We start from the raw sequence: 20,175 nt of genomic DNA on the forward strand, positions 1-20,175 counted from the left end.
TGGGCCCTGTGCAGGGCGTGAGGCGCAGAGCCGCTGTGAGCGGGATCCTGTGAGTGGCAGGTGAAGGCCGCACAAATAGCGGCAGGTGAAGGCACTGTATAGAACAGCCACCTGTGCACTCAGGCAGAACGCTCCAGAGTTCCCAGTTCACAAGTCTTGATCAACTGCAGCACGGCTGTCACACTGCTGAGGCTTTATCGCTATGTCTGCATCTGTGACAGGGGGACAGGGCAGGGCCATTGCACACTGGGCCTAAAAGAAGGGGAGAAGGGGAAAGGGAACAGAAAGGAATGAGAGGAGGAAAAACACTGTAGCAACAATCTGAGCAGGAACAGAAACTTAGTTTACTAATTAAATAGCAAAAATACAAGTTAGCAGGGATTGAAGCTAATACAGCAAAGCAACGAGAGTTTCTGTAGGCCGAGGTTCTTACTCTGATGCACCAGGGAGCACAGAGAACTGCTCTCGTGAATTCCCGTCAGTCGTATCTTTCCCACCAACTGGAAAATGGAAACACAACAGTGAAGACTTCTAGGAGCTGCTGTACATCTTCTCTTCTGAGACAGGTAAACGGAACTGTCGACAATCCACAGGACCGCAGCAATAACCCCCAAGTGCACCATGCGCTGTTATGACGTGGAATATTGATAAGAAAAGGCACAAAACCACAACATTCTACCCCTTATAGGTGTGGTGCTCAGAGATATGATTTAGCAGAGGGGTGTTAGAGTTAGGGTAGTATTGTTAGGCTGTGATCGGACTTTATGACCTTCAAGGTCTTTTCCAACCTGGGTAATTCTATGATTCCATGACTCCGCGGATGGCCATTTCTCTAGTGTTCCTCCCAAGTCCCTCCATGCTCCCTGCCACTCAGTACTCTGGCTCTGGGGAAGGCGTCTACAAAATATAATAAATACAGATACTGAGAGAAATGATGAAGAGTACAGTCAGGGAGACTGACAGCACGGTCATCCATGTCCAAAACCAAAGGCCTTACTCTAATGATGAAGGCAAGACGACTAAGGAGCACACACGCTGCCGGGACGAGCAGAGGAGGAAAAGAGGCACCCCATGATCTGCAAACAGTTTGTTCTTTCCCTCTGAACAGAAAAGGGTAACACAGAGTTCTCTGGGGGATGTCGTTCTTCTCTTCTGAGACAGGCATAACAGGAACTATCGACAGCCCACAGAACTGGAGCACTGACTCTTTAACTACTCCTCATGTTCTACGTGATGTGGAATACCGGAAACATTTATCATGTGGAATACCGGAAACAAAAGTCAAACAACCACAAGTCACACTTGTGGATAAACTGTGCAGAACCATCCATGTTCAAGTCCACTTCTCATTCCTGAGTCTCTCTATGTAGTACCTCTTCCTGGGTACTAAACAGAACCCACCAAGCTAGAGATAATTCACCCGCCTGACAAACTTCAGTCCTACCAGCCTGATATGCAGGACAGCTTTTCTGATGTATTTGGGTGGCAGAACGGGGGCAAGAGGAGGCTCCAGAAGTCCAGGCACTGGGGCCCATAAATAAGGCCATGTACAAGTCTGGGGAGGCCCAGTTTCCCTCCACACTTGACACCGTCATTAGCAGGTCAGACATGGGATCCAGGACTGGGGAGCTCTCTCAACTCCCCCTTTCACTCTTTCCTGCTGAAGCTGCTAAGACAAGGTTTCCCATAAGTTGCTAAGTAACTCAAGGCTTTCTTTGGTTCCCATAAAAATGCACAGCTTAGGTAGATAGAGGTAGATCCTTGCGAGAGGGCCAACAGGATAGCTGCTCTGTAGAAATTCCCCATTCAAGCTGATGTTTATGTATGGGCCAAGAGTGTTATTTCACCACAAGCCTTCCCAAAGGAATTAAAGAATGTTACTCACAGACCCAAGCCCACAGGTGGCACACAACACTCAAAATGAAAGGTATTTCCAAATTGATAATGGAAGACATTCCCCAAAAGCAGCAGGGCAATGCTGACAGAAGAGGAATGAGGGAAAGACAGGGCATTCCAAAAGCAAGGGAAGGAGAATGCCAAACCCAGTTTCTACATAACACTTAAGTGAAAAATCGAGAGCTTAATTGCGAAAAAAAACAGGAAATATATAAACAAGTAGAGTCCTTTTAGTGCATAAATTTGAGCTGTTTTAATTAGAGAAAAGAAGGTAACATCTGAAACATGGGTGGGGACTGTGGGGGCGGACGGCCCATGGCGACGTCCCTGAGCAACAGGCTGTGACATCACCGCATGACGGATTGTGACCACTCAGCCCTCAGTGCTCATAGTGGGGTGCCGGCAGAGCCCGGCTCAGTCTGGCTCGTTCCTGGACCTGCTGAGCAGCTGTGCGAGGCTTGTTGGTCGAACGAGGATTTTTTGGTTGTGCTGTGCTGGTCGTGCCTGGGGCTGCTTGCAGCATCTCAGTGCCCGATCCCACGGCATCGCTTGTGTTTCCCTGGCCCTGCCTAGAGCAGCCAGCCGGGGCCCTACGGAGCGCACCCGCAGCAGCGGAGGTGAGTGGCGCAGGGACACGGGGGTCCATCGGGGCAGCCGTGGGGAGCCCGGCCTTGTGCCAGCGGGGAGCACGAGACGGCCCAGTCGTGGGCATGGGAGGGCTTCGTGCTGAGGGACCACTGAGGGCTTTCACCCCCTGGGACAGCGAGTGACCGTGGCTTCTCTTCCTCTTGCAGAGCTCAACACCATCTCTGCAGCTGAGGTGACGGAGAGCAACTTGTCATCGTCGGTTCTCCCATCCCGCTGCAGTGAGAAGAGCATGGCCACAGAAGAGGCGTGGATGTGCTCCATCTGCCGCGATGTGAGACGGGACGTGGCGTCCGCAAATCCCTGTAAGCACACGTTCTGCGTCGGCTGCATCCAGCGCTGGGCGATGCTGAGAGACAGCTGCCCGCTGTGCAGAACGGCCATGAAGACCATCCGGGTGTCGGTGCGGGGAGACGACGAGTACGTGGAGTGCATCGTCTCCCCGCCCGCGGTGCCCGTGCCCGTCGGCTTTGGCACCGCCACCGGCCCCAGCGGCACCGCGGCATCAGCTCCGCCCTCTGCACCACCGTCCCCCGAGCCCGAGGCCGCGGAGCCGGAGAGAGTGGGCGGCCTTGTGCCAGAGGCATGGGCAGCGCTTTTCAGGGTCAGACGCAACATCCTCGACCCGGTGCTGCCCTGGCTGGAGCAGGAGCTGCGGCGCAATGGGGAGCTGCGCTGGTGGAGAATCAAGTGGCTGAAGAGCATGATCCTGGCGTTCCTGTGCCAGGTGGGGCCGGACAGGGACATCCTGGCGCAGTGCACGGAGCACGCCCTGGGGCCCGTCGCCGCTCCGCTCATGGGCGCTCTTGTTGGAACCATCGAGAGCCGCTGCAGCCAGGAGGCCCGGAGGCTGCTGGGCCTCGAAGACCCCAGCGGCACCCAGGAGGTGGAGGACGGCCCCGCAGCCCCGTCTGGTCCCGCTGCCTCCCCGCAGGTGCCCGTTGCCCCCGGCGCCACAGCGGCCGGCAGCCGCGCGGGTCCCGACTCGGAGGAGCTCCCCGGCACGTCCAGCGGGGCCCTCGGAGGGGGTCCTGGCGAGCCGGGTCCCGAGGCGGCCGGTCCCGCCACCCAGGGCTGCAGCCACGGCTCCTCCACTCGCGGCCGAGGCACGAAGCGCTCGGCTGGGGGGTCCCGACGCCCCACCAAGAGGAGGGCCGGCAGTGCCCAGCGCGCTGCTCGGCCCTGCAAGAGGCGCCCCGAGCGGGGCTCACAATAAAAGCTACAAACCAAGAAGCACGTGCTGTTCCTCGTGTCTCTTTCCAGACGGTTTGCCCTTCACGCCCCAGCCCTGCACACGCTGTGCCGTACGAGAGCCAGTGCTCTCATCACCCGGTGTGGCTGGGCCGCCATTCCACCCTTCTGCTGGGCCCTGTGCAGGGCGTGAGGCGCAGAGCCGCTGTGAGCGGGATCCTGTGAGTGGCAGGTGAAGGCCGCACAAATAGCGGCAGGTGAAGGCACTGTATAGAACAGCCACCTGTGCACTCAGGCAGAACGCTCCAGAGTTCCCAGTTCACACGTCTTGATCAACTGCAGCACGGCTGTCACACTGCTGAGGCTTTATCGCTATGTCTGCATCTGTGACAGGGGGACAGGGCAGGGCCATTGCACACTGGGCCTAAAAGAAGGGGAGAAGGGGAAAGGGAACAGAAAGGAATGAGAGGAGGAAAAACACTGTAGCAACAATCTGAGCAGGAACAGAAACTTAGTTTACTAATTAAATAGCAAAAATACAAGTTAGCAGGGATTGAAGCTAATACAGCAAAGCAACGAGAGTTTCTGTAGGCCGAGGTTCTTACTCTGATGCACCAGGGAGCACAGAGAACTGCTCTCGTGAATTCCCGTCAGTCGTATCTTTCCCACCAACTGGAAAATGGAAACACAACAGTGAAGACTTCTAGGAGCTGCTGTACATCTTCTCTTCTGAGACAGGTAAACGGAACTGTCGACAATCCACAGGACCGCAGCAATAACCCCCAAGTGCACCATGCGCTGTTATGACGTGGAATATTGATAAGAAAAGGCACAAAACCACAACATTCTACCCCTTATAGGTGTGGTGCTCAGAGATATGATTTAGCAGAGGGGTGTTAGAGTTAGGGTAGTATTGTTAGGCTGTGATCGGACTTTATGACCTTCAAGGTCTTTTCCAACCTGGGTAATTCTATGATTCCATGACTCCGCGGATGGCCATTTCTCTAGTGTTCCTCCCAAGTCCCTCCATGCTCCCTGCCACTCAGTACTCTGGCTCTGGGGAAGGCGTCTACAAAATATAATAAATACAGATACTGAGAGAAATGATGAAGAGTACAGTCAGGGAGACTGACAGCACGGTCATCCATGTCCAAAACCAAAGGCCTTACTCTAATGATGAAGGCAAGACGACTAAGGAGCACACACGCTGCCGGGACGAGCAGAGGAGGAAAAGAGGCACCCCATGATCTGCAAACAGTTTGTTCTTTCCCTCTGAACAGAAAAGGGTAACACAGAGTTCTCTGGGGGATGTCGTTCTTCTCTTCTGAGACAGGCATAACAGGAACTATCGACAGCCCACAGAACTGGAGCACTGACTCTTTAACTACTCCTCATGTTCTACGTGATGTGGAATACCGGAAACATTTATCATGTGGAATACCGGAAACAAAAGTCAAACAACCACAAGTCACACTTGTGGATAAACTGTGCAGAACCATCCATGTTCAAGTCCACTTCTCATTCCTGAGTCTCTCTATGTAGTACCTCTTCCTGGGTACTAAACAGAACCCACCAAGCTAGAGATAATTCACCCGCCTGACAAACTTCAGTCCTACCAGCCTGATATGCAGGACAGCTTTTCTGATGTATTTGGGTGGCAGAACGGGGGCAAGAGGAGGCTCCAGAAGTCCAGGCACTGGGGCCCATAAATAAGGCCATGTACAAGTCTGGGGAGGCCCAGTTTCCCTCCACACTTGACACCGTCATTAGCAGGTCAGACATGGGATCCAGGACTGGGGAGCTCTCTCAACTCCCCCTTTCACTCTTTCCTGCTGAAGCTGCTAAGACAAGGTTTCCCATAAGTTGCTAAGTAACTCAAGGCTTTCTTTGGTTCCCATAAAAATGCACAGCTTAGGTAGATAGAGGTAGATCCTTGCGAGAGGGCCAACAGGATAGCTGCTCTGTAGAAATTCCCCATTCAAGCTGATGTTTATGTATGGGCCAAGAGTGTTATTTCACCACAAGCCTTCCCAAAGGAATTAAAGAATGTTACTCACAGACCCAAGCCCACAGGTGGCACACAACACTCAAAATGAAAGGTATTTCCAAATTGATAATGGAAGACATTCCCCAAAAGCAGCAGGGCAATGCTGACAGAAGAGGAATGAGGGAAAGACAGGGCATTCCAAAAGCAAGGGAAGGAGAATGCCAAACCCAGTTTCTACATAACACTTAAGTGAAAAATCGAGAGCTTAATTGCGAAAAAAACAGGAAATATATAAACAAGTAGAGTCCTTTTAGTGCATAAATTTGAGCTGTTTTAATTAGAGAAAAGAAGGTAACATCTGAAACATGGGTGGGGACTGTGGGGGCGGACGGCCCATGGCGACGTCCCTGAGCAACAGGCTGTGACATCACCGCATGACGGATTGTGACCACTCAGCCCTCAGTGCTCATAGTGGGGTGCCGGCAGAGCCCGGCTCAGTCTGGCTCGTTCCTGGACCTGCTGAGCAGCTGTGCGAGGCTTGTTGGTCGAACGAGGATTTTTTGGTTGTGCTGTGCTGGTCGTGCCTGGGGCTGCTTGCAGCATCTCAGTGCCCGATCCCACGGCATCGCTTGTGTTTCCCTGGCCCTGCCTAGAGCAGCCAGCCGGGGCCCTACGGAGCGCACCCGCAGCAGCGGAGGTGAGTGGCGCAGGGACACGGGGGTCCATCGGGGCAGCCGTGGGGAGCCCGGCCTTGTGCCAGCGGGGAGCACGAGACGGCCCAGTCGTGGGCATGGGAGGGCTTCGTGCTGAGGGACCACTGAGGGCTTTCACCCCCTGGGACAGCGAGTGACCGTGGCTTCTCTTCCTCTTGCAGAGCTCAACACCATCTCTGCAGCTGAGGTGACGGAGAGCAACTTGTCATCGTCGGTTCTCCCATCCCGCTGCAGTGAGAAGAGCATGGCCACAGAAGAGGCGTGGATGTGCTCCATCTGCCGCGATGTGAGACGGGACGTGGCGTCCGCAAATCCCTGTAAGCACACGTTCTGCGTCGGCTGCATCCAGCGCTGGGCGATGCTGAGAGACAGCTGCCCGCTGTGCAGAACGGCCATGAAGACCATCCGGGTGTCGGTGCGGGGAGACGACGAGTACGTGGAGTGCATCGTCTCCCCGCCCGCGGTGCCCGTGCCCGTCGGCTTTGGCACCGCCACCGGCCCCAGCGGCACCGCGGCATCAGCTCCGCCCTCTGCACCACCGTCCCCCGAGCCCGAGGCCGCGGAGCCGGAGAGAGTGGGCGGCCTTGTGCCAGAGGCATGGGCAGCGCTTTTCAGGGTCAGACGCAACATCCTCGACCCGGTGCTGCCCTGGCTGGAGCAGGAGCTGCGGCGCAATGGGGAGCTGCGCTGGTGGAGAATCAAGTGGCTGAAGAGCATGATCCTGGCGTTCCTGTGCCAGGTGGGGCCGGACAGGGACATCCTGGCGCAGTGCACGGAGCACGCCCTGGGGCCCGTCGCCGCTCCGCTCATGGGCGCTCTTGTTGGAACCATCGAGAGCCGCTGCAGCCAGGAGGCCCGGAGGCTGCTGGGCCTCGAAGACCCCAGCGGCACCCAGGAGGTGGAGGACGGCCCCGCAGCCCCGTCTGGTCCCGCTGCCTCCCCGCAGGTGCCCGTTGCCCCCGGCGCCACAGCGGCCGGCAGCCGCGCGGGTCCCGACTCGGAGGAGCTCCCCGGCACGTCCAGCGGGGCCCTCGGAGGGGGTCCTGGCGAGCCGGGTCCCGAGGCGGCCGGTCCCGCCACCCAGGGCTGCAGCCACGGCTCCTCCACTCGCGGCCGAGGCACGAAGCGCTCGGCTGGGGGGTCCCGACGCCCCACCAAGAGGAGGGCCGGCAGTGCCCAGCGCGCTGCTCGGCCCTGCAAGAGGCGCCCCGAGCGGGGCTCACAATAAAAGCTACAAACCAAGAAGCACGTGCTGTTCCTCGTGTCTCTTTCCAGACGGTTTGCCCTTCACGCCCCAGCCCTGCACACGCTGTGCCGTACGAGAGCCAGTGCTCTCATCACCCGGTGTGGCTGGGCCGCCATTCCACCCTTCTGCTGGGCCCTGTGCAGGGCGTGAGGCGCAGAGCCGCTGTGAGCGGGATCCTGTGAGTGGCAGGTGAAGGCCGCACAAATAGCGGCAGGTGAAGGCACTGTATAGAACAGCCACCTGTGCACTCAGGCAGAACGCTCCAGAGTTCCCAGTTCACAAGTCTTGATCAACTGCAGCACGGCTGTCACACTGCTGAGGCTTTATCGCTATGTCTGCATCTGTGACAGGGGGACAGGGCAGGGCCATTGCACACTGGGCCTAAAAGAAGGGGAGAAGGGGAAAGGGAACAGAAAGGAATGAGAGGAGGAAAAACACTGTAGCAACAATCTGAGCAGGAACAGAAACTTAGTTTACTAATTAAATAGCAAAAATACAAGTTAGCAGGGATTGAAGCTAATACAGCAAAGCAACGAGAGTTTCTGTAGGCCGAGGTTCTTACTCTGATGCACCAGGGAGCACAGAGAACTGCTCTCGTGAATTCCCGTCAGTCGTATCTTTCCCACCAACTGGAAAATGGAAACACAACAGTGAAGACTTCTAGGAGCTGCTGTACATCTTCTCTTCTGAGACAGGTAAACGGAACTGTCGACAATCCACAGGACCGCAGCAATAACCCCCAAGTGCACCATGCGCTGTTATGACGTGGAATATTGATAAGAAAAGGCACAAAACCACAACATTCTACCCCTTATAGGTGTGGTGCTCAGAGATATGATTTAGCAGAGGGGTGTTAGAGTTAGGGTAGTATTGTTAGGCTGTGATCGGACTTTATGACCTTCAAGGTCTTTTCCAACCTGGGTAATTCTATGATTCCATGACTCCGCGGATGGCCATTTCTCTAGTGTTCCTCCCAAGTCCCTCCATGCTCCCTGCCACTCAGTACTCTGGCTCTGGGGAAGGCGTCTACAAAATATAATAAATACAGATACTGAGAGAAATGATGAAGAGTACAGTCAGGGAGACTGACAGCACGGTCATCCATGTCCAAAACCAAAGGCCTTACTCTAATGATGAAGGCAAGACGACTAAGGAGCACACACGCTGCCGGGACGAGCAGAGGAGGAAAAGAGGCACCCCATGATCTGCAAACAGTTTGTTCTTTCCCTCTGAACAGAAAAGGGTAACACAGAGTTCTCTGGGGGATGTCGTTCTTCTCTTCTGAGACAGGCATAACAGGAACTATCGACAGCCCACAGAACTGGAGCACTGACTCTTTAACTACTCCTCATGTTCTACGTGATGTGGAATACCGGAAACATTTATCATGTGGAATACCGGAAACAAAAGTCAAACAACCACAAGTCACACTTGTGGATAAACTGTGCAGAACCATCCATGTTCAAGTCCACTTCTCATTCCTGAGTCTCTCTATGTAGTACCTCTTCCTGGGTACTAAACAGAACCCACCAAGCTAGAGATAATTCACCCGCCTGACAAACTTCAGTCCTACCAGCCTGATATGCAGGACAGCTTTTCTGATGTATTTGGGTGGCAGAACGGGGGCAAGAGGAGGCTCCAGAAGTCCAGGCACTGGGGCCCATAAATAAGGCCATGTACAAGTCTGGGGAGGCCCAGTTTCCCTCCACACTTGACACCGTCATTAGCAGGTCAGACATGGGATCCAGGACTGGGGAGCTCTCTCAACTCCCCCTTTCACTCTTTCCTGCTGAAGCTGCTAAGACAAGGTTTCCCATAAGTTGCTAAGTAACTCAAGGCTTTCTTTGGTTCCCATAAAAATGCACAGCTTAGGTAGATAGAGGTAGATCCTTGCGAGAGGGCCAACAGGATAGCTGCTCTGTAGAAATTCCCCATTCAAGCTGATGTTTATGTATGGGCCAAGAGTGTTATTTCACCACAAGCCTTCCCAAAGGAATTAAAGAATGTTACTCACAGACCCAAGCCCACAGGTGGCACACAACACTCAAAATGAAAGGTATTTCCAAATTGATAATGGAAGACATTCCCCAAAAGCAGCAGGGCAATGCTGACAGAAGAGGAATGAGGGAAAGACAGGGCATTCCAAAAGCAAGGGAAGGAGAATGCCAAACCCAGTTTCTACATAACACTTAAGTGAAAAATCGAGAGCTTAATTGCGAAAAAAAACAGGAAATATATAAACAAGTAGAGTCCTTTTAGTGCATAAATTTGAGCTGTTTTAATTAGAGAAAAGAAGGTAACATCTGAAACATGGGTGGGGACTGTGGGGGCGGACGGCCCATGGCGACGTCCCTGAGCAACAGGCTGTGACATCACCGCATGACGGATTGTGACCACTCAGCCCTCAGTGCTCATAGTGGGGTGCCGGCAGAGCCCGGCTCAGTCTGGCTCGTTCCTGGACCTGCTGAGCAGCTGTGCGAGGCTTGTTGGTCGAACGAGGATTTTTTGGTTGTGCTGTGCTGGTCGTGCCTGGGGCTGCTTGCAGCATCTCAGTGCCCGATCCCACGGCATCGCTTGTGTTTCCCTGGCCCTGCCTAGAGCAGCCAGCCGGGGCCCTACGGAGCGCACCCGCAGCAGCGGAGGTGAGTGGCGCAGGGACACGGGGGTCCATCGGGGCAGCCGTGGGGAGCCCGGCCTTGTGCCAGCGGGGAGCACGAGACGGCCCAGTCGTGGGCATGGGAGGGCTTCGTGCTGAGGGACCACTGAGGGCTTTCACCCCCTGGGACAGCGAGTGACCGTGGCTTCTCTTCCTCTTGCAGAGCTCAACACCATCTCTGCAGCTGAGGTGACGGAGAGCAACTTGTCATCGTCGGTTCTCCCATCCCGCTGCAGTGAGAAGAGCATGGCCACAGAAGAGGCGTGGATGTGCTCCATCTGCCGCGATGTGAGACGGGACGTGGCGTCCGCAAATCCCTGTAAGCACACGTTCTGCGTCGGCTGCATCCAGCGCTGGGCGATGCTGAGAGACAGCTGCCCGCTGTGCAGAACGGCCATGAAGACCATCCGGGTGTCGGTGCGGGGAGACGACGAGTACGTGGAGTGCATCGTCTCCCCGCCCGCGGTGCCCGTGCCCGTCGGCTTTGGCACCGCCACCGGCCCCAGCGGCACCGCGGCATCAGCTCCGCCCTCTGCACCACCGTCCCCCGAGCCCGAGGCCGCGGAGCCGGAGAGAGTGGGCGGCCTTGTGCCAGAGGCATGGGCAGCGCTTTTCAGGGTCAGACGCAACATCCTCGACCCGGTGCTGCCCTGGCTGGAGCAGGAGCTGCGGCGCAATGGGGAGCTGCGCTGGTGGAGAATCAAGTGGCTGAAGAGCATGATCCTGGCGTTCCTGTGCCAGGTGGGGCCGGACAGGGACATCCTGGCGCAGTGCACGGAGCACGCCCTGGGGCCCGTCGCCGCTCCGCTCATGGGCGCTCTTGTTGGAACCATCGAGAGCCGCTGCAGCCAGGAGGCCCGGAGGCTGCTGGGCCTCGAAGACCCCAGCGGCACCCAGGAGGTGGAGGACGGCCCCGCAGCCCCGTCTGGTCCCGCTGCCTCCCCGCAGGTGCCCGTTGCCCCCGGCGCCACAGCGGCCGGCAGCCGCGCGGGTCCCGACTCGGAGGAGCTCCCCGGCACGTCCAGCGGGGCCCTCGGAGGGGGTCCTGGCGAGCCGGGTCCCGAGGCGGCCGGTCCCGCCACCCAGGGCTGCAGCCACGGCTCCTCCACTCGCGGCCGAGGCACGAAGCGCTCGGCTGGGGGGTCCCGACGCCCCACCAAGAGGAGGGCCGGCAGTGCCCAGCGCGCTGCTCGGCCCTGCAAGAGGCGCCCCGAGCGGGGCTCACAATAAAAGCTACAAACCAAGAAGCACGTGCTGTTCCTCGTGTCTCTTTCCAGACGGTTTGCCCTTCACGCCCCAGCCCTGCACACGCTGTGCCGTACGAGAGCCAGTGCTCTCATCACCCGGTGTGGCTGGGCCGCCATTCCACCCTTCTGCTGGGCCCTGTGCAGGGCGTGAGGCGCAGAGCCGCTGTGAGCGGGATCCTGTGAGTGGCAGGTGAAGGCCGCACAAATAGCGGCAGGTGAAGGCACTGTATAGAACAGCCACCTGTGCACTCAGGCAGAACGCTCCAGAGTTCCCAGTTCACAAGTCTTGATCAACTGCAGCACGGCTGTCACACTGCTGAGGCTTTATCGCTATGTCTGCATCTGTGACAGGGGGACAGGGCAGGGCCATTGCACACTGGGCCTAAAAGAAGGGGAGAAGGGGAAAGGGAACAGAAAGGAATGAGAGGAGGAAAAACACTGTAGCAACAATCTGAGCAGGAACAGAAACTTAGTTTACTAATTAAATAGCAAAAATACAAGTTAGCAGGGATTGAAGCTAATACAGCAAAGCAACGAGAGTTTCTGTAGGCCGAGGTTCTTACTCTGATGCACCAGGGAGCACAGAGAACTGCTCTCGTGAATTCCCGTCAGTCGTATCTTTCCCACCAACTGGAAAATGGAAACACAACAGTGAAGACTTCTAGGAGCTGCTGTACATCTTCTCTTCTGAGACAGGTAAACGGAACTGTCGACAATCCACAGGACCGCAGCAATAACCCCCAAGTGCACCATGCGCTGTTATGACGTGGAATATTGATAAGAAAAGGCACAAAACCACAACATTCTACCCCTTATAGGTGTGGTGCTCAGAGATATGATTTAGCAGAGGGGTGTTAGAGTTAGGGTAGTATTGTTAGGCTGTGATCGGACTTTATGACCTTCAAGGTCTTTTCCAACCTGGGTAATTCTATGATTCCATGACTCCGCGGATGGCCATTTCTCTAGTGTTCCTCCCAAGTCCCTCCATGCTCCCTGCCACTCAGTACTCTGGCTCTGGGGAAGGCGTCTACAAAATATAATAAATACAGATACTGAGAGAAATGATGAAGAGTACAGTCAGGGAGACTGACAGCACGGTCATCCATGTCCAAAACCAAAGGCCTTACTCTAATGATGAAGGCAAGACGACTAAGGAGCACACACGCTGCCGGGACGAGCAGAGGAGGAAAAGAGGCACCCCATGATCTGCAAACAGTTTGTTCTTTCCCTCTGAACAGAAAAGGGTAACACAGAGTTCTCTGGGGGATGTCGTTCTTCTCTTCTGAGACAGGCATAACAGGAACTATCGACAGCCCACAGAACTGGAGCACTGACTCTTTAACTACTCCTCATGTTCTACGTGATGTGGAATACCGGAAACATTTATCATGTGGAATACCGGAAACAAAAGTCAAACAACCACAAGTCACACTTGTGGATAAACTGTGCAGAACCATCCATGTTCAAGTCCACTTCTCATTCCTGAGTCTCTCTATGTAGTACCTCTTCCTGGGTACTAAACAGAACCCACCAAGCTAGAGATAATTCACCCGCCTGACAAACTTCAGTCCTACCAGCCTGATATGCAGGACAGCTTTTCTGATGTATTTGGGTGGCAGAACGGGGGCAAGAGGAGGCTCCAGAAGTCCAGGCACTGGGGCCCATAAATAAGGCCATGTACAAGTCTGGGGAGGCCCAGTTTCCCTCCACACTTGACACCGTCATTAGCAGGTCAGACATGGGATCCAGGACTGGGGAGCTCTCTCAACTCCCCCTTTCACTCTTTCCTGCTGAAGCTGCTAAGACAAGGTTTCCCATAAGTTGCTAAGTAACTCAAGGCTTTCTTTGGTTCCCATAAAAATGCACAGCTTAGGTAGATAGAGGTAGATCCTTGCGAGAGGGCCAACAGGATAGCTGCTCTGTAGAAATTCCCCATTCAAGCTGATGTTTATGTATGGGCCAAGAGTGTTATTTCACCACAAGCCTTCCCAAAGGAATTAAAGAATGTTACTCACAGACCCAAGCCCACAGGTGGCACACAACACTCAAAATGAAAGGTATTTCCAAATTGATAATGGAAGACATTCCCCAAAAGCAGCAGGGCAATGCTGACAGAAGAGGAATGAGGGAAAGACAGGGCATTCCAAAAGCAAGGGAAGGAGAATGCCAAACCCAGTTTCTACATAACACTTAAGTGAAAAATCGAGAGCTTAATTGCGAAAAAAACAGGAAATATATAAACAAGTAGAGTCCTTTTAGTGCATAAATTTGAGCTGTTTTAATTAGAGAAAAGAAGGTAACATCTGAAACATGGGTGGGGACTGTGGGGGCGGACGGCCCATGGCGACGTCCCTGAGCAACAGGCTGTGACATCACCGCATGACGGATTGTGACCACTCAGCCCTCAGTGCTCATAGTGGGGTGCCGGCAGAGCCCGGCTCAGTCTGGCTCGTTCCTGGACCTGCTGAGCAGCTGTGCGAGGCTTGTTGGTCGAACGAGGATTTTTTGGTTGTGCTGTGCTGGTCGTGCCTGGGGCTGCTTGCAGCATCTCAGTGCCCGATCCCACGGCATCGCTTGTGTTTCCCTGGCCCTGCCTAGAGCAGCCAGCCGGGGCCCTACGGAGCGCACCCGCAGCAGCGGAGGTGAGTGGCGCAGGGACACGGGGGTCCATCGGGGCAGCCGTGGGGAGCCCGGCCTTGTGCCAGCGGGGAGCACGAGACGGCCCAGTCGTGGGCATGGGAGGGCTTCGTGCTGAGGGACCACTGAGGGCTTTCACCCCCTGGGACAGCGAGTGACCGTGGCTTCTCTTCCTCTTGCAGAGCTCAACACCATCTCTGCAGCTGAGGTGACGGAGAGCAACTTGTCATCGTCGGTTCTCCCATCCCGCTGCAGTGAGAAGAGCATGGCCACAGAAGAGGCGTGGATGTGCTCCATCTGCCGCGATGTGAGACGGGACGTGGCGTCCGCAAATCCCTGTAAGCACACGTTCTGCGTCGGCTGCATCCAGCGCTGGGCGATGCTGAGAGACAGCTGCCCGCTGTGCAGAACGGCCATGAAGACCATCCGGGTGTCGGTGCGGGGAGACGACGAGTACGTGGAGTGCATCGTCTCCCCGCCCGCGGTGCCCGTGCCCGTCGGCTTTGGCACCGCCACCGGCCCCAGCGGCACCGCGGCATCAGCTCCGCCCTCTGCACCACCGTCCCCCGAGCCCGAGGCCGCGGAGCCGGAGAGAGTGGGCGGCCTTGTGCCAGAGGCATGGGCAGCGCTTTTCAGGGTCAGACGCAACATCCTCGACCCGGTGCTGCCCTGGCTGGAGCAGGAGCTGCGGCGCAATGGGGAGCTGCGCTGGTGGAGAATCAAGTGGCTGAAGAGCATGATCCTGGCGTTCCTGTGCCAGGTGGGGCCGGACAGGGACATCCTGGCGCAGTGCACGGAGCACGCCCTGGGGCCCGTCGCCGCTCCGCTCATGGGCGCTCTTGTTGGAACCATCGAGAGCCGCTGCAGCCAGGAGGCCCGGAGGCTGCTGGGCCTCGAAGACCCCAGCGGCACCCAGGAGGTGGAGGACGGCCCCGCAGCCCCGTCTGGTCCCGCTGCCTCCCCGCAGGTGCCCGTTGCCCCCGGCGCCACAGCGGCCGGCAGCCGCGCGGGTCCCGACTCGGAGGAGCTCCCCGGCACGTCCAGCGGGGCCCTCGGAGGGGGTCCTGGCGAGCCGGGTCCCGAGGCGGCCGGTCCCGCCACCCAGGGCTGCAGCCACGGCTCCTCCACTCGCGGCCGAGGCACGAAGCGCTCGGCTGGGGGGTCCCGACGCCCCACCAAGAGGAGGGCCGGCAGTGCCCAGCGCGCTGCTCGGCCCTGCAAGAGGCGCCCCGAGCGGGGCTCACAATAAAAGCTACAAACCAAGAAGCACGTGCTGTTCCTCGTGTCTCTTTCCAGACGGTTTGCCCTTCACGCCCCAGCCCTGCACACGCTGTGCCGTACGAGAGCCAGTGCTCTCATCACCCGGTGTGGCTGGGCCGCCATTCCACCCTTCTGCTGGGCCCTGTGCAGGGCGTGAGGCGCAGAGCCGCTGTGAGCGGGATCCTGTGAGTGGCAGGTGAAGGCCGCCCAAATAGCGGCAGGTGAAGGCACTGTATAGAACAGCCACCTGTGCACTCAGGCAGAACGCTCCAGAGTTCCCAGTTCACACGTCTTGATCAACTGCAGCACGGCTGTCACACTGCTGAGGCTTTATCGCTATGTCTGCATCTGTGACAGGGGGACAGAGCAGGGCCATTGCACACTGGGCCTAAAAGAAGTGGAGAGGGGAAAGGGAGCAGAAGTGAATGAGAGGGGGAAAAACACTGTAGCAACAATCTGAGCAGGAAAAGAAACTTAATTTGCTAATTATAATAGCAAAAATTCATGATAGCTGGGACTGAAGCTGGTATGGCAAGTTAGCGAGTTTCTGTAGGCTGAGGTTCTTACTCTGATGTACCAGGGAGCACAGAGAACTGCTCTCGTGAATTCCAGTCAGTCATATCTATTCCACCAACTGGAAAATGGAAATACAACAGTGAAGTCTTCTAGGAGCTGCTGTACATCTCTTCTCTTCTGAGACAGGTAAACTGAAATGTCAGCTATCCACGGGACTGCAGCAATAACCCCCAGTGCACCATAGAATCACAGAATCACAGAATGACCCGGGTTGGAAGGGACCTCAAGGATCATGTAGTTCCAACCCCCCTGCCTGGCAGGGCCACCAAACATATACATTTACTAGATCAAGGTGCCCAGGGCCCTGTCCAACCTGGTCTTGAACACCTCCAAGGACGAGGCATGCACAACCTCCCTGGGCAGCCTGTTCCAGGGCCTAACCACTCTCCTAGTAAAGAACTTCCCCCTAACATCCAACCCAGATCTTCCCTCTCTTAACTTAAAACCATTTCCCCGTGTCCTGCTATTGTCAGCCCTTTCGAAGAGTTTACTCCCCTCCTGGGAGTAAGTTCCCTTCAGGTATTGATAGGCTGCAATGAGGTCACCCCGCAACCTTCTCTTCTCCAGGCTGAACAAGTCCAACTCCCTCAGCCTGTCCTCATAGGGAAGGTGCTCCACCCCCCTGATCATCTTTGTGGCCCTCCTCTGGACCCTGTCCAAAATCTCCATATCTTTTTTGTACTGAGGGCTCCACACCTGTACACAGTACTCCAGATGGGGCCTCACAAGAGCAGAGTAGAGAGGGACAATCACCTCCCTATCCCTGATGACCACTCCTCTCCTAATGGAGCCCAGGATCCCATTTGCTTTCCGGGCTGCCAGAGTGCACTGCTGGCTCATGTTGAGTCTTTGTAAGTCACCCCAGAACAGGCTTAAGTCGATGACATTTTTTGCTGGCAATCACATCTAACTGAAAATCTTTCTATAGTAACATACTTCACTTTACATTTACTTTTGTACTAGTCAAACAGAGAAGAACCTGCTTTTTTCCAAAGCTCAGCTGTGCTGTTATCAAAGGTAGACAAACTGCTGCTGTTACTCCAGACTTCAGCTAAACTCTGGATGTCATACAAGCGAGGCATGGAAATCTCCACTTAGTACATGTTTCTTGCTTATTAAATACATTGGCTCCTAGAAGTTTTCAATAAGAAGCTTTATGATCAAAGCAGTAAAGCATTTTTCAGCAGCACATCGATATGACTCAATAAGGCAGAACTGCTTCAAATTAATGTATCTAATTTTGACTTTAGACTGTAACTCTTCCGTATGTTCACCTCAGTGTATTCAAAATGGTTTTATTTTTTGACATAATTTGGGGCTGGGGGAAATTTTAATATTTATTTAAACTTGTAGAATTGTTAAAATATCCATGAAAAGACAGTTCCAAACATTGATGAGCCCATCTTTGAGCTATAGTCAAAACATCATCACTTATCACTTGACTCTTTCTGATGGACAACATGTGTGCATGCAGGGCTCTCAGTGCAGGAAATGTTAGAGGCTTAAAGAGAGCACTGTTTTTTTCTAAGAGGTTTCTTTTAACTTTTTGATGTTTCATTTGTAATTTAATTCTGTTTCAATAACAAGTAATTTTGCATGCAGACTTCTTTGAAATGAACAATCAAAACTTTACAAGCCTTTAGTGTAAGCTGTTTTTACCCATGTTTTTTAAAGAGTACTGTTTTTTCCCTTTAAAACAAAATACAATTCTCCTAATACCAGACTCTCTCAGTTAGCCTGATACTTGAAGGTGGAAAGTGCTATGGAAATTTCAAATATAGTTAAAATGCCAGCACCAGGAAAAGACTGTCATAAAGAAAATGAAACTTCCCATTGCTATAAAATACTCTCCACGGCCTGATTGTTCAGACAGTTTGTTTCCTACTCACAAACCTCTGAGTCCAATAAAGGAAGAAATGAATCAGGCTAGCGGGAAGCATGAATTCTGCTGTGTACTTTTCATCTCTCGGGCATCATAAAATAATGCTTGTTTCAGGATAAGTTATTTCAGTAAATCTTCTGTCACCATAAATGGTTTTATAATTAAAGCAGAAGATAATGTAATATGCATTGATAATTCTCATCATAATATGCAAACTAGTCAGTAATTTAGCATGCATACTAGTAGATAATTATCTATTTCCCAAAACACCATGTCATCAATAAAACTGTTATTCATGTCAGGAGCCATGATTAACCTCTGGGTTCCCACCCGCTCCATAGTTTGGCAGTGCAGTGAGACACGAAGCATTTACAGGCCTATGTGTGACAGTCTGCGGGTTCAGGAAGTTCAGGAAAAGATCCTTTTCTTCAGGAGGCAAGATTATGCTTGTCCAGGAATGCGTATATTGCGTAGACGATCATGTTTCAGCTTCATATCCTGAGGATTATATCCTGTTGTTATTCCTAGGAGCTGAAAGGATCTTTAATTCAGTATTTTGTGACTGTGAATAGCTCAGACACAGTTTCCTTTCAGTGCAGTGGGGAGAGCAGGCAGTCAGGCCTGCAGCAACCTGGGCTTGGTGCTGCTCTGATGGGAGCTGTTTGGCTGAGGGGACCCCGGCTCATTTGGATTTACAGCCCTCTGCTTCCTGGCGATTTCAGCAGCTCTAGCACAGTGCTGTTGGTTAAGTTCAGCCTTTAGTTGCCCATGTAATTTATTTTCCAGATGTGACTGAGCAAATAGGAAACGTAGCAACCTCTCTCCTTTCTCAGCCTGCCTGGACTGGGCCTCCCAGACTCCTGTGCCACCCGCACTGCCCCATGTCCCCACACTGCCCCTTCTGTCCCCTCTGCTCTCCTGGGGACCTGGGGACCTCCAACCCCATACATGTGTGTACCCCTCCGCAGCAGCACTCCCCTTTCCCTCCTGCCTCCCAGTCATACAACTGAGGTGCTCCCTGGAAATAAATAGGTACCAGTGGCTAACTCTGCGCTGACATCTGGGCCACTGACAGCTGCAGGTGTGCTGGAAGCAATGGCTGCACTGGATGCACACTGTAAAAATGGCTGTGAATAATAGAAATGGGCAGAAGTGGCACTCATCATGTGGTACAGACAGAAGAAATGTTACTGGATTGCAGACAAGAATTTGCAACTTTAGCCCGGACTGCCCTAAGTAATAATTTCCATTATTGCCATTTATTTATTGCCATCCCAGTTAAACATAAATAGTCACAGTCGCCTTTGGCCTTTTGAAGCATCATGAGCTACCAAAGTTGGGAAGTCAGGGCCAATCTCTGCTGTAGTTTTTCAGTGAGCCGGAGAATGGTTGAGTCAGAACAAGCCACATAGGCAGAGTATCTCAACAACTCCACTCAGCTGCAGGCTCATTCAGGGTAAACAGAGGTTTCGGTTTGGTTCTGTCCCAGAAGATCTTGCTGCAATGTGCAGCCAAGGCAGAGTGGGATTTATAAACAAACCTGTTAGGGAAATCTTCCTTCTAGCCATGTGGATGTATGGGCTGCCTGTCAGCAAGTGCTGTTCCCAGGATCATATTTCTGTGCATAGTAGAGAAATAGCCAAAGCGGCATTTCTCCTCAAAGCTGTGACTTTTCAAATGAAACTATTTCATTTTTTTAAGGAACCTAAAAATGACTTCGCCTTGAATACATCTGATCTAAATTAAAATCTTTTGAACTGCACTAAAACTTTTCATATGAAGTCATTTCAATCTCCACGTGTTACGGATGATTTCAAGGATTTGTGCAAACGTTTTGTGGTGCTCCTCTACTCTGTGGTTTAGCTTCCCGTGCATCTTTCTCATGAAGCATCATTGGCACACTAGAATGACAATCCTGTGCTGTGGGAAAGGCTGCCCAAGGCTTAGACAGGAGGAGAGGCTCTAAAACATCAGGTTTCACAAGGCACTCCAGCATCACGTCAGCTGCAACATCATGTGGTTTTCAATAAACTATTTTCATTACATTTCAATTCAGGAAAATGTAGTATGTCAACATAGAAATGCTGCAAAGTTTCTTTCTGGTTTGAGAGGAAAAGAAAGACCGTCTCTATTTCTCCACAATATTTTAAACAGTTTCTCAAAATGTTTGGGAATTTAGTCTGTTCATGGAACAAGACAGATCAAAATGTCAGAGCTTAGGAAACCTGAATGAACAGTT

General features: G+C 53.6%; 4 protein-coding genes across 4 annotated transcripts; all 4 read left to right on the forward strand.

The window, feature by feature from the left end:
• The first annotated feature begins 210 nt into the window (after positions 1-210).
• LOC146761708 (uncharacterized) lies at positions 211-3,777 on the forward strand. Its single transcript, XM_085537082.1, has 2 exons — positions 211-2,513; positions 2,691-3,777. Exon 2 carries the CDS (start codon positions 2,774-2,776, stop codon positions 3,755-3,757), a length of 984 nt encoding a protein of 327 aa, XP_085393208.1. The 5' UTR covers positions 211-2,513; positions 2,691-2,773; the 3' UTR covers positions 3,758-3,777.
• A 361-nt stretch (positions 3,778-4,138) lies between these two features.
• Positions 4,139-7,680, forward strand: LOC116652932 (uncharacterized). The gene is made up of 2 exons (XM_085537083.1): positions 4,139-6,416; positions 6,594-7,680. Exon 2 carries the CDS (start codon positions 6,677-6,679, stop codon positions 7,658-7,660), a length of 984 nt encoding a protein of 327 aa, XP_085393209.1. The 5' UTR covers positions 4,139-6,416; positions 6,594-6,676; the 3' UTR covers positions 7,661-7,680.
• A 337-nt stretch (positions 7,681-8,017) lies between these two features.
• LOC146761709 (uncharacterized) lies at positions 8,018-11,584 on the forward strand. Its single transcript, XM_085537084.1, has 2 exons — positions 8,018-10,320; positions 10,498-11,584. Exon 2 carries the CDS (start codon positions 10,581-10,583, stop codon positions 11,562-11,564), a length of 984 nt encoding a protein of 327 aa, XP_085393210.1. The 5' UTR covers positions 8,018-10,320; positions 10,498-10,580; the 3' UTR covers positions 11,565-11,584.
• Positions 11,585-11,921: 337 nt separating this feature from the next.
• LOC146761710 (uncharacterized) lies at positions 11,922-15,487 on the forward strand. Its single transcript, XM_085537085.1, has 2 exons — positions 11,922-14,223; positions 14,401-15,487. Exon 2 carries the CDS (start codon positions 14,484-14,486, stop codon positions 15,465-15,467), a length of 984 nt encoding a protein of 327 aa, XP_085393211.1. The 5' UTR covers positions 11,922-14,223; positions 14,401-14,483; the 3' UTR covers positions 15,468-15,487.
• Positions 15,488-20,175: the final 4,688 nt, after the last annotated feature.

The sequence above is a fragment of the Coturnix japonica genome, chromosome 2, assembly GCF_054131305.1.
Source record: "Coturnix japonica strain WE chromosome 2, WE-NBRP24, whole genome shotgun sequence".
Taxonomy (NCBI): Eukaryota; Metazoa; Chordata; class Aves; order Galliformes; family Phasianidae; genus Coturnix; species Coturnix japonica.